Source organism: Streptopelia decaocto (genome assembly GCF_964273445.1).
Source record: "Streptopelia decaocto genome assembly, chromosome: 4".
Classification (NCBI taxonomy): Eukaryota; Metazoa; Chordata; class Aves; order Columbiformes; family Columbidae; genus Streptopelia; species Streptopelia decaocto.
Genome location: NC_138658.1, coordinates 5,391,423 through 5,403,897, shown reverse-complemented (window position 1 = coordinate 5,403,897; position 12,475 = coordinate 5,391,423). Strand labels below are relative to the sequence as shown.

General features: G+C 40.6%; 2 protein-coding genes across 11 annotated transcripts in view; one reads left to right on the top strand and one right to left on the bottom strand.

Moving 5' to 3' along the window:
• Positions 1–8,787, top strand: part of SLC39A8 (solute carrier family 39 member 8) — a 66,029-nt gene extending 57,242 nt beyond the window's left edge. The window contains exons 8-13 of one of the 6 annotated variants that reach the window (XR_014184006.1): positions 952–1,097; positions 4,851–4,929; positions 6,319–6,411; positions 6,590–6,678; positions 6,773–6,984; positions 8,233–8,787. The gene's annotated coding sequence lies outside the window, so the exon portion shown is untranslated. Of the gene's footprint in view, positions 1–951; positions 1,098–4,850; positions 4,930–6,318; positions 6,412–6,589; positions 6,749–6,772; positions 6,985–8,232 lie in introns of those variants that run through there. The other 5 variants (XR_014184002.1, XR_014184003.1, XR_014184004.1 and 2 more) reach the window with 5 other exon arrangements.
• The window catches only part of BANK1 (B cell scaffold protein with ankyrin repeats 1), a 128,361-nt gene continuing 118,323 nt past the window's right edge, over positions 2,438–12,475 (bottom strand). For all 5 annotated transcript variants that reach the window (XM_082052092.1, XM_082052091.1, XM_082052095.1 and 2 more), the window contains 5 exons: positions 11,854–12,044; positions 10,517–10,580; positions 8,432–8,502; positions 5,512–5,561; positions 2,438–2,998 (listed from right to left, as the gene is read on the bottom strand). In XM_082052092.1, coding sequence (XP_081908218.1) covers positions 5,517–5,561; positions 8,432–8,502; positions 10,517–10,580; positions 11,854–12,044 — 371 coding nt within the window. In that variant the 3' untranslated portion in view covers positions 2,438–2,998; positions 5,512–5,516. The remainder of the gene's footprint in view (positions 2,999–5,511; positions 5,562–8,431; positions 8,503–10,516; positions 10,581–11,853; positions 12,045–12,475) is intronic.

Sequence of the window (12,475 nt, the reverse complement as noted above, 5' to 3'; positions counted from 1 at the left end):
AGAGTGATACAAGCAAGTAAATCTGTGGTGCAGCAACATGATTACTTCATTAAAGTGACACTGTCTGTCTTCTCCATTGATCTCTTACATCCTGTTGAGACTGCTCCGTACTCTGTAGGACAGTTGTACTTCTGTGACAGTGGCAAAAGTAGCTGTCCCAGCTGCAGGAACTGAAAACACTATTGCTTTTTGTACATCAAGATTAAAGTCGTTTCAGTGACAGCTTTAGCTAGTTAAAAAAGTTACTGTAATTATACTTTTATTGTGCAACAGTGAGACATGGTGTCCGTCAAACACTAGGTGCACTTGCTGCCTGAAAGAATGACACAGCCTTAGAAAATTGGGGGGAGATTTAAAAAGGATAAAAAAAGAGAACATGTTGCCCGAGAGTGCTGAAATTTAAGTGTCTTCAGTGGCTAAAAACTTGCTTACTAAGCACATGCTTCACTGAAGAAAAACAATGAGGTGCCTCTGCCTGTCCTCTCATACCCTTTAAGTATTACTGAAGCTTTTTGCCTTTTACATCTTGCTAATGCTGCCAGGGCTGCAGTTTGGCCTTTAGAATTCTAAAATCTTCTTTGCTGCTGTTACCCTGGAGCAAGGCAAGAGTTTCTTCTGTGCTTCAATTTTTAGCAAATGGCAATTCCCTGCTTGTGCTCCCAACTGGAACTGGTGCCTTGCTTGGACTCTGCTGAAACCTCTAACCTGGTGCTACTAATATTTTTAAAATTATTATTATTTTATTTTAAAATTGTATTATTTTATTTCCTGAGGGGGAACTATGCTCTGGCTTCTAGGTGTGCGTTTGGCACTCTTGCTGTATTGTTGTACTCTCTCTTTTCCCCAGGAAACCCAAAGTGTTTCCCTGATGTAACTTTCTGCACTTTATTTCTGTCCATTTCCTGTTTTGTCAGTTTCTGACCATTGACCTCAAATATTTCCATTTCCCAGGTGCCCTCTCACTGGGGCGAAGGGGCCACTGGGCTGGTGCTGCTCACTTGGCAGCACAAAGAGCGCCTGGAGCTCTGTGCCAACCGACCTGCGGGGAAGCGTCCCTTCATCTCTTCTGCTACAGGAACAAGCAGAAAAGACACCAGGTACTGACATGAAGAAACTTTCCATAATTTCTGTTCTTTTTCTCAGGTTGTGTGTCAGCTGCTCAGGAGTGGTTGCCAGGGCATACACTGACCAGCGAGGTTTATAAGAAAATAAGTGTATTTTTTGGAGGGAGGAGAACCTCTTAAGGGAAAATAACAACTTGTACACATTTAGATTTTAAGTAATTCTCCTCACTCCATTTCCACATGGCCAGGTAAGTCTAAAACATCACAGCTCCTTCTCCTATAAAGCCTGGCTATCTCATGTCCCTCACTTCATAGGCACTGACTGTATTTCCCGATCTGGGAGACCTTGTACGTTTCCAGGCTTTTGCTGCGGTTCAGATAGCTCAGAGAAGCCTTTGTATGGAATGCAAAGCTATGTTGCCACACTAACACAGCAGTCACTGAATATTTATGACTTCACAGCAATACAGCTGCAGTGTTTGTAGGAGTGTTTCTAACAGAAATAGGGGGTTTCCCCAGAGAACAGAGAATTTCCTCAAAATGTTTAATTGACTCATTTAAAATAGAATTTTAATTAGCCTAAAGCTATTTGTGTGATACAAACTTGAAAGATTGCGTCATTATTTTAAAATCTCAACATTGTATTTTTGGCTTATCTTCATTTGTAGCAGTTCTTGACACAATAATTTGTTGAAAATGGAAAAAATAACATGAACCTCGAGGCTCCTAAGTCTGAACACTGAATCCCTCCCCTCTGCCAAAGTTGGGTGACACATCAATATGTAGTTTAGGAGCACCATTTATTTAAGCTTAAGTGTTCTGATTATAAGTAGTTTTCAGTGTTTCCTAACTGAAGTTTAAGTGCAAAGCAGAGCTGAAGAGCACTGAGATCTTGAAGGGAGGCTTGCTCTGAACAATTGGGGTCCCTAAAGCTGTTTGGGAACGACGTGCAGCTACCAGGTTAGTGAAGATTAAGATCTCTGTGGAGGCAGTTTTGGCTCTAACAGCACGTTCACCTGCTTTTTAAGAAGGCTTGTGTGAAGCTCGGATAGGTTGGGGGAAGTCTATTTAAGCTCCTACTTATCTGAAAGTTAAAATATTCTCTTGTACTCTCTGCAGGTTGCAGAGGAGATGTTTTTTTCCTTTCTTTGCATATGAGATAGGGCAGGTGTTCTTGCATTCTTCTGTATTGTCACATGCTCATTTAAACCCTGGAGTAGATTGCTGTGGGAATGCAGATTATATACCCATTAACCGTATCCATTCCTTTACTTTTGCTGTGGAAATGCAGTAGAGATTCTTCTGGTTTAGTTCTGTGTAGCGCTTACCTTAGGCAACTTACTAAGCAAAACACAATTTCCTTGTAAACCCAATTCTTGTAATCACTTTAATGCATTAGTAGATAATTAGTATTGATTTACATAGTTTGACTTTAAGAATTAGCTTTACTTTGAGTACAATTATTATTCCTAGGAAAGACAAATTTATATACAAAGTCTATACAAAAATGTCTGAACAAAAAGTAAAAACTGAACTTTACGTATTATAACTTCATAATCTTCATAACTTTTCACAATCTTTCTCTTTTGTGAATAACATCTACTTTTAAACAACTACTAAGCATTCTGGAAAAATTGAAATTAGTTTAAAAGTGATTACCCAAAGCATCAATATATCTTTATATAAATCCTCAGCTGTCATCTTAAAAAAAAAAAAACACAAAAACTGGCAAAGAAAAAATGTACAAGTCAGTGCTGACTTGACAAGAACTCTTACTAACTTGCTTCAGCGATACTGGCCGTGTTCCTGGGTTGGCCCAGGTGAGGGATTCCAAGCTCCCCAAAGCGCAGCGATGCTGACGCAGCCGTGTCACAGCCCCGAGGCGCGCGGGATGCCAAGCGAAGAAACTGGTGCAGAGCTGGCTGAGAATCGCACTGTAAGAAAGAATGAAAAATGCTTAATATTCAGTAGACTGGTTGTATTTGTTTAGAATAAGATCAAATGCTGTATTTGTAGAAATGAGTATAAGAGAATCAAAAGCACAGGCTTCTCCATCAGAGCCACCAGCTGGACCTCAACACTGTTACTCTCCTCTCCCCTTGCATACAGGTAGTGGGATGATCCTCAGACAGGCACAAGCAACACAGCGCACAACTTTGCACTGGGCTTGGAGGCTCAACTGTTTGGAGAGCCAGAATATTAGCAAGAGAAGTGTCGGTTTTGAATGCTTTATCTGCAGGTTTTTTAGTACTAAACACTCAAAACCACCAAACCCAAGCCAAACCAAACCCAACAAACCCCCAAACGACTACATTGTGTTGGTTTTGTAGTGAAAGCATGCGTTTCAGACATGGAGTTACTAGCTCAGTGGATTTTACAATTTCACTTTAAGTGTGTGTTTTCTGGTGCACGTGGGTAAATGAACATTTGTGGATAATTCACAAACAGAATTGATTGAACACACTCGATAAACTGTATTTTGCAAGTTCTCCCACATCTCACTCACCTTCTCTCCTGCGTAACATTTTCGTAAAAGTGACAGAGATCACCTATTCTGATCCCAGGATCATTCTCCCTCCCTCTTTGAATGAATCATCTCACTTTCGCAATCTGCAATTTATAAGCACCTCTGCCATTACCAAGTTTTTTGTAATAACTTTTCTCTAGCTTCAGAGCTTTGAACATTCAAAGCTTTTTTACCCATTTAGTGTAGGTGACTTCAGCTGCAGTGAAGGGAACAGCTCTGGGAGGAAAGCCCGTGTAGGAGTGAGCTGAGCTGCCTCTTGAAGGAGCGGTGATTTTTCAGGTCATGCTGTAAGACTGACCCATTGAGTGTTAGGAGAACTTTGGAGGGGGGGACACTGAGCAAGGGCCTTGGAGGATGAGCAGGAGCAGAGCAGGTAGCTGTCATTTTGTGGTGTGGGCACCACGCTGCAGTGAGCAGGAGCGCAGCTGGCTCCAGAAATGAGACAGTTCTCCTTTACACAGGAGACGGGTGGTTGAAAAGACTTTGCTGAAGATTCTCCATCTTCAGCACCACAAAAATAGCGTTACATCAGTATACAGTGTGTCATCCCCCCAGCTTGGAAAAGGGGGAGATGCAAATTGAGTCAAAGTAGCTTAGCTAACAAAGCCTTTACAATTACATTTGTCTTGAGGAATGAATTCTATCGTTTTGTCAATGTGAACAAATATTGTTTAATCCCTTTTAAAATTACAAATACTACTCCTATCTAAAACATGGCAAACTTTAAATTTTAAACTTTAAGGTCCTAAACTTATCTGAAGGAAAAGAAACTGAAGAAGAAAATTTAACTCTTGACTTTTGGAGCTGTTCAGCACAGTGTTCTTGCACAGATCAATGGACGGAAGAAATTCAGTGCCTAAGAAAAGCGTAGGATCGGAAATTTGTTGAAGATCTCAAGGAGAAGATATGCACATGCATTAACAGAAATCCTTGTTCTTGGCCTCAAACTTTTAACAGCAATGATCCTTCCATGCATAAGAAAAGTCGCATGACTTCTTCATTTTCAGAGGGATTAGCAAAATAAGAAACTTTCCAGGTGATTATTTCACTGTACCCTATTCTCACAATGAATGCAAGATAAGTCATGAGGTCTAAAACCTCAACTGGTGATCCAAGTTCAGTTCCTGGTAAGCTGTATCTCAGCACAGATGTTAAAAACAGAACTGATTAAAAAAAACCCACAAAAAACCAACCATCAAACCCCAAATAACCCCCTTGAATGCTGTAAAACAGATTTATTTACTTTTGTCTCCTAGCAGGAAGCCTCATGATCAAGTTTCATTGAAAAGCAGACATACAGATTTCAAACTGCTGTGAGATACATGTGGATGCACACAGGTAGCAAAGAGTAATTAAAAGCCCCAACTGCTAAAGATCTCATTAGTTGCCCCAAACCCAAGAAACTCCCAATCACTAACACAACCCTCAGCCAAGTCTGCTGTTTGTGGGGACAGTCTCATCACCCATAAGCTTTGCAGCACTTAAATGGCTGTTGGTCTCTTGGTTAATCAGCATTTCTGAACACATCCTTGCATCTATACTTTTCAACTCTATTTTGGTATTCTATATGTTTGATACTGCACATGTGATCAGTATGTCAGACTACACTCTTAATACAGCTTTTAGTTGCATAAGCTGAATTAGTTGCAAAAACTAAAGGGGACACTCTTCAGCTGCATCCACAAGCCAGGTCAGTGTGTAACTGCTTCCCAATCTGCCCAAGCAGAACAGGTGGACGCCTGACAAAGGTAAGTTCTTTTTGCAAACCGTAACGTAAGACGATTATGTTTATGATATCAAACCTCTGAGATGCACTTCATTCTACTGTTACACAAACGTACTCTGATGGAAAGTACTTCCACAGGCGTTAGTTTCCATGACAAATAATGTCTGTGCGTGTGTTCATCTACATGCTCTTACCTCAGCTAATTAGGCATCTGTTCCTTGTCTGCTGGGTTCCTAGTTGGAGACTGAAAAGAAACAGATGCAATTAATAAATAGTCATGTATATCAGTGATAAATCAGACCGGTGCAGAATGGATTTCAAAGCTGAATAATTCACAAAATACATACCTAGGATGAGTCATTTTTTGTGTTTTACTTCACATACTACACATGTCCCTGGGAGCAGTGGAGCAAGAGATGTCCATAAAAAAGGCAGGTGGTGTGTGGGAGAGTGACATGAGTCGGATCTTGTACAAATCTAACAGCATGGCTGGTCTGTATTGGTGGCAGTTAGGAGGGGCTGAGGTACAAGGATATCCAGTTGTCTTGGTGACCTCCGCAGTCAACAGTGCATCCGTGGGCTTGCCTCAGGAAGATTTAGTGACAAATAGGCAGGATACTGATCTTTTGTTATTTTCTTGCTTTTAAATTTGAGCATAGTGTGAAGCTACAAAATAGTTAAGAAACTGGAAATAAGCCAGGCTAAAGATGTAGCTTCACAAGTTCAATGGGCACCAACAAATAGTATTTTAAAGACTAGAAGTCCTGTGAAATGTATGTGGTTGAAGTCACAAAGAAAAGAAAGTCTTCTCTATGACTTCCATACTCCCCACACATACAAAACCTTCTCTGTGCTTCAGGATCCTGAGTTATTTCAGCTTTGCTAACTGGGTTGAGTTCCCATGGATTCAAATGTCAAAATTAGGGTCTGTCTCTGTTCATCTTCCTATTGATCTGTCAGAGACAATGGAACTTGCGCAAAATTAAGTGCTACTGTTTCAGTTTTCAGGGAACTCTACTTAGACACTACCTGCACGTTGGAGTGACATCAGCTGATGAATAAGCAATCTGCTAGCAACTTGGACTAAAAACAAGGTAGGTTGGGGAATAAAGCCAGACATTTAGGGTAGCAAACCTAATCAATAACCTGCCAGTTTGCAAAAGGTGCATAGTGCTCTTTGGAGTGTTTTTTGGATGAAGCTGAGGAAGAGATTTGGTGTTTGGCAGCTGCTTTAGCAAACTTAATTAAACCAGACCTGCTTTACTGTCATAGGCATCTACAAATCTGGAAGAAGAAATTCTGTGGAGGATGCCTTTACCACAGTGGATGACCTGGTTGTATACAGCGCCTTACAGGAGTGGGTCAGTATTAAACACCCTATAGCAACACACAGTAAAGTTGTCCTCCTTGGCTATGAAGGCCACTTCCAGGGTAAGTACCTACTGATTTTAACAGCTCAGAACTAAATGGCTTCAGTTGAGCTCCCTGTGGAAAAAGCTTCTGACCTTTCCACAGCAGGCCCGCTGCCCTGCCAGGCCTGCCAAGGATCCCAAGACTGGAGCAGATGCAGACACTGAATTATTCATTTGCCCATGGATATGTTTGTCACTGGAGGACTACTAAGCATCTGATGTTTCTCAAGACTGACATTCATTGAAAACTATTCTGTGAGTTGCTTGCATTGAAATAATAATAACTAAAAAACACCCCAAGAAGTCAAGCTTAACATTTCCTTAATGCATTATTGGTCTTCTGAAGTCCATCTGAGTTCTGGTTTGTCTTCTGCGGCCTCTATCTTGGTCATTACCTAGCAAAGAAGCGGTGACACCTGCTACTCAGTTCTTGCTGCTATGCTAAGAGAGCAGACAGAACATCAGTCATTCCTGGATTTGATGAGGAATCTTACGCTATGCTAGCTCTATCCCTAAAGACCAGGTTCAAGGCTCTAGAGAAATTAGCTCTGAGGGGATAACTAACTACAAGCAATTCCAATCATCTTACGTAGTTTCTGCAATCTTGCATTTATTTTTAGATGCTGCATGACTAAATCTGTGGGATGTGGCACATAAGGTGCCATAATGTAACTGCAATAGAAGGCAGATTTTGAAATCTCATTTTGAGAGACAGCTAAATGAGATTCACATAGGTAATTCAAATGTCCAAAGATGTAGACAGGCATCATATAGGGTTTTTAAAAATTCTTATGTGCTAGAAAGTATGGACAGGGAATCTGTGTGAAAGCTGTATTGTCTTTTAGACTTCAAAGGAAACTTGTCTAGTCATTCTTACAGAAATTTTGTCTAAGCTGCTGCCATTCAATCTGTTAGTGGATGAGCACAAACCCAATACTCTTAAGCCTTATCTGATGCTTAAGGGTATAGGCAAGGAAGCAGTTACCACAGAGTAAGGTGAGGTTTAACTACATTTGGATGCTGGTGCCTTGTGCCTTTTTCAGTCATTGTGTTGGCTAACATCTTCCCTTCTTGGACAAAAGATATTATCAATGTCTATGGGCAAGACCCTATGTGTAGTATGTAGATAATTACAAGATAAATAATTATGCCTGTACTTTCTGCAAATGAACATTCTACATGCTTAATCCTTATTTAGCTGTTCTTAAAATAGGCTTTTGCAGATATTTCACTCCAAGAGTGACAGAACTTTTTGCTTTGCAGTTGCTTTTTCTGAGGGTGTTATTCAGTTCTATATTAAATGTTGCAAAATGAGACATGAACTTCAAGATAGTTCAGTCTTCCATTAGAACATTTGATGCTGAGTGCCACTCCCATTAATAACTTTCATTACAGTGGAAGCAAGATCACACTTATCAAGAAACTAAAAATGATGTCCTATATTAATTTATAGCAGATATTGTATTTTCTCATTAAAATAAAATCAAATTCCTTTTCTAACAGGCTTCTGATGTGATCTCTTTGAATCCTCAATCAAGTCTTCAGAAACTGTCTATGAAAAAGACAATCCAAATCCTGATTTCAAACATGGAATCTGGAGAGGGAGGCCCATGTTTTTAAAGGTAGAGCTGGAGAGTCCACATAGAGACGTGAAAACTAGAATTAATTAAACAAATCTGAGAACTGCTAACTTCATACGTACCGCTTTATTAAATGGCATGTGGAACAAGAAGTCTCTAAAATGAATGCTCTCTCGTCTTATTTCCTTAGGAACTACGAAAGAGAAAAGAAAATGATTGTAATTTTTGTTTCAGGCAATTCATTAATTACATATTATATTATTATAAAATATATATCATTACATATTATTATTATGCATATAATAATGTATATTTTTATATATTATTATAATATGTCAGACTTAGGTCCTAGTGTTCCAACACCCTTCTTTATTCTTGCCATCCATATGCCTCCAGCTGTAGAGGGAGTTCTGTCTTTTAGAAGTTCTTATTTTTGAGAATGTAAATCTTTAGTAATAAAGTGCACTGCTGGACAAGACAGGGGCCTCCAGAATGATTCTCCCCACTGATTTCTGTGCATCACAGGATATAAGTGCAACAGAGGGCAGAGAGGGTAGTAGCAGAAGGGAACATAGGGATCATTACCTGAGTAACTGGCTAATACAAGCCTTCCTGTTTCACAAAATTTACAATTTTGGTGTTGATACTATCTTTGTGCTGGTATGTTTCAATGTTTCAATGATGGACTGAGCCTGGTCATGTGCTCAGGATGCTGCACCCCTACCACCCACAGAGGGTGTTAAAGCTGAAATAGAAATAGTCTGGACTGCAACTCCGCAACTTGGGCGAGCAAGAGTTTCACAGAATCACAGAATGTCAGGGATTGGAAGGGACCTCAAAAGCTCATCCAGTGCAATCCCCCCATGGAGCAGGAACACCCAGATGAGGTTACACAGGAAGGTGTCCAGGCGGGTTGGAATGTCTGCAGAGAAGGAGACTCCACAACCCCCCTGGGCAGCCTGGGCCAGGCTCTGCCACCCTCACTGAGAAGTTTCCTCTCATATTTAAGTGGAACCTCCTGTGCTCCAGTTTGAACCCATTACCCCTTGTCCTATCATTGGTTGTCACCAAGAAGAGCCTGGCTCCATCATCCTGACACTCACCCTTTACATATTTATAACCATTTATGACGTCACCCCTCAGTCTCCTCCAAGCTCCAGAGCCCCATCTCCCTCAGCCTTTCCTCACACAGATGATGCTCCACTCCCTTCAGCATCTTTGTTGCCCTGCGCTGGACTCTCTCCAGCAGTTCCCTGTCCTGCTGGAACTGAGGGGCCCAGAACTGGACACAATATTCCAGGTGTGGTCTCCCCAGGGCAGAGTAGAGGGGCAGGAGAACCTCTCTGACGTACTGACCGTCCCCTTCTAACCCACCCCAGGTACCATTGGCTTCCTGGCCACAAGGGCCCAGTGCTGGCTCATGGTCATTCTTAATGAGAGTAACTCACAAGTTGACGTAAATACAACACCCTCCAACAGAATAATGAATACAGTACTGTGGATTATTTTTTTCTCTTGCAGTGATGAAATATCGTATTTAGGTGATAATTTTAAATAGTAATACACAAATACACGAAGTCCAATGCAAAAAAGAAATACGAGATTTCCCTTCCAAGAACGTGTATGTACTGAAGTTTACAGAAATTACAGGCCTAAAGCCAATACTCTCTAATACAATCTTTTCATAACAACAAGAGGAAAACAATTTGCAGGAAATGCAGGTGATTTATACTGTTGCAGATGACATTCCATCACAAAGGGAAAAAAACCATCTTAAATGACCAATGGTGCAGCTTTTTTTAATGACTTGCACTACTAAACTGTTGTAGCAGTGGAAAGTTCATCAAGAATTTGCAAGTGCAAATTGATAGCTTATTCATAAAATATTGAAGTCATCAAGTAAATTGTTCTAAAGAAATCATCTACCCTCATTGCGATGAAGCAGTAGGAAATGCGCTCTAGAAAAGCTGAGCCACAAAGACTTCATCAATTTTCTGCCCCATTAAATCTCAGTGAGCTCATCTTTGGGATGAAATCCTGACCCTGCCGAAGGCCTGACTGCACTAAAACAGCTGACACAGAATGCTCATTACAGACTCAATGCCTGATCCAAAAGTCTGCGTATGCTTTGGATCGGACCTTTGCAGTTCACTTACAGTTCAGGGTTTCAGTGTTCCAAAAGGCAGAGAAAAGTGCAACTTACTTACCACTCATGTTTTCCTTTTCCAGTCTGTTTCCAGCAGTGCTGTCTCGAAGGTGCTGCACTTTTTCCTTTAAGTGAATAACAAGCATAAAATCAGCAGCAGAAATCAGTAATGGAAGCTTACGGTAGAAACAATGACTAACTATAAAAAGCTGGATTCTTCAGCATTCTGAACATCGAGCTTCTTTCTGCAGGAAAATAATTCTAAAAAAACTGAAAAACATCCATGATGTGCTACAAGTAGATGCTAATTTCAGAATTTATACCTAAGCGCCTCGTGGAGTTTTTCCCGATCAGGAAGTTACATTGGTTCTGGAGCCTTGGGGGGTTATTTTTTTGCTTTGGACAGGTGATATTTCCTCAAAATTCCCAGTGAGAACCGGACAAGTGCAGTGATAGCATACGGTAAATTCATCATGTTCATACCGGTGCCCACCCCGGGAAGCGGGCTCCCAAGCTCTTGGAAGCCCCTGCACTTGTGCTGCTCAGTGTTCCACTGTGATGACAAAGCTCATGCTATTTCTTTGGTAAATGCAAACACAGAGAGCATTTAATCTCTCCCTGTTGGCAGCATCTGATAGCTCTCCTACTCTGTAGAACAGCAGCCCAGCTTTGCTTTGCCTCTGTCTACTAAATGCACTGAAAGGACAACAAGAAAATATTTTTGTTAATGCAGGACGTCATATAAAATGAGGGCATAACCTCTTCCTCCAGCTGTCTTGTTAAAGGTAATTAACAAACCTCCCCCCCATGCCTTTCTCCGTAGCTTCTAGCTTTGATGCAGTTCTTTCAGTGACTCAATGCGTGGGTTTTTGTAAATCCTGTTTTTGTGCACCTCAGTTTGCTCTGTATATTGAATATAAAAGAGCTGAAGGGCACTGCTGACAATTGTGAACTTCACTAAGTAGATTCAGCATTTTCAGACAGGCATAAAGCCCGAGGTAAGACATTATATATTAACAACGCAAACTTGAGAAGTTTCTGTTAGCTGACGCTGTTCAGTAGCGCATTGGTCTGTGGTTTCATAAAAGATGCAAAGATCCAAGCATCACCTAGCAGTTTAAAACACGAGTCTCAGAAGACTGAAGTATTTAACTCCGGGTTTTAACCAAATGCAACAGCACCTCAAGTCAGGCAAAATAAATTCAGGAAGCCTCTCAAGTAATCAACCAACAGTGGAAACAGGTATCTAGAAGATTCTGAACCATAAGCAGCAAGTTCCTTGGGAGCTGATGGGCACATAAATCGTGACTCTTATTTTTGACCTCACATGTAGAAGCCAAAATATAAGCGTTTGTTTTTGGAATTTCTTATCAAGAAACATACATTTCAGACTCCTACCTGTTGAGCGGACTGTAGTCTCTGTTTTTCATGCTGCCACTGTTTGAATCTGTCAAGAGCTTCATCCACAGAAACCGCCCCCTTTTTCACCTGTTCCTGCAAGCGGATGAGCTCCTGTTGCGCGGGGATGCTGTGTTTCGCAGTGCTATCAGTTACTGTGTCAGCGTGGCCTCTGTGTGCTGCTACAGAACCTAGAAAGATAAAGGTAGAAAATATTATTATATATTTTATATTTTATTATTTTTTTTCTTCTTTTAATGAGAGGAATGCAATAAATGAATGAGGATTCTACCATAACTCTTTTTCAGCAGGGTAGCATCTTAAACATTTCATTAATTCCTATTGCCCTGATCCATGGATTCTCCACTGGTTTCACTTCATACAAGAATTTCCTTCTAGCACTAAAGCTACAGTACTATAGTATGGACTTTTAAAAGGAATTTGTTTCTACATGAACACAAAAAATATCCACAGTGCTGCTTTGATTTTTTTTCCTTCTCCAACTTCACATGTGACATTTTTCAAAAGCTGGGACTGAAATCTGGTCAAAAAGCATTTTGAAATGTCACACTATTTCCTTCCCCCACATTATTGAATACATTGCAGTGACAATAAAACATCA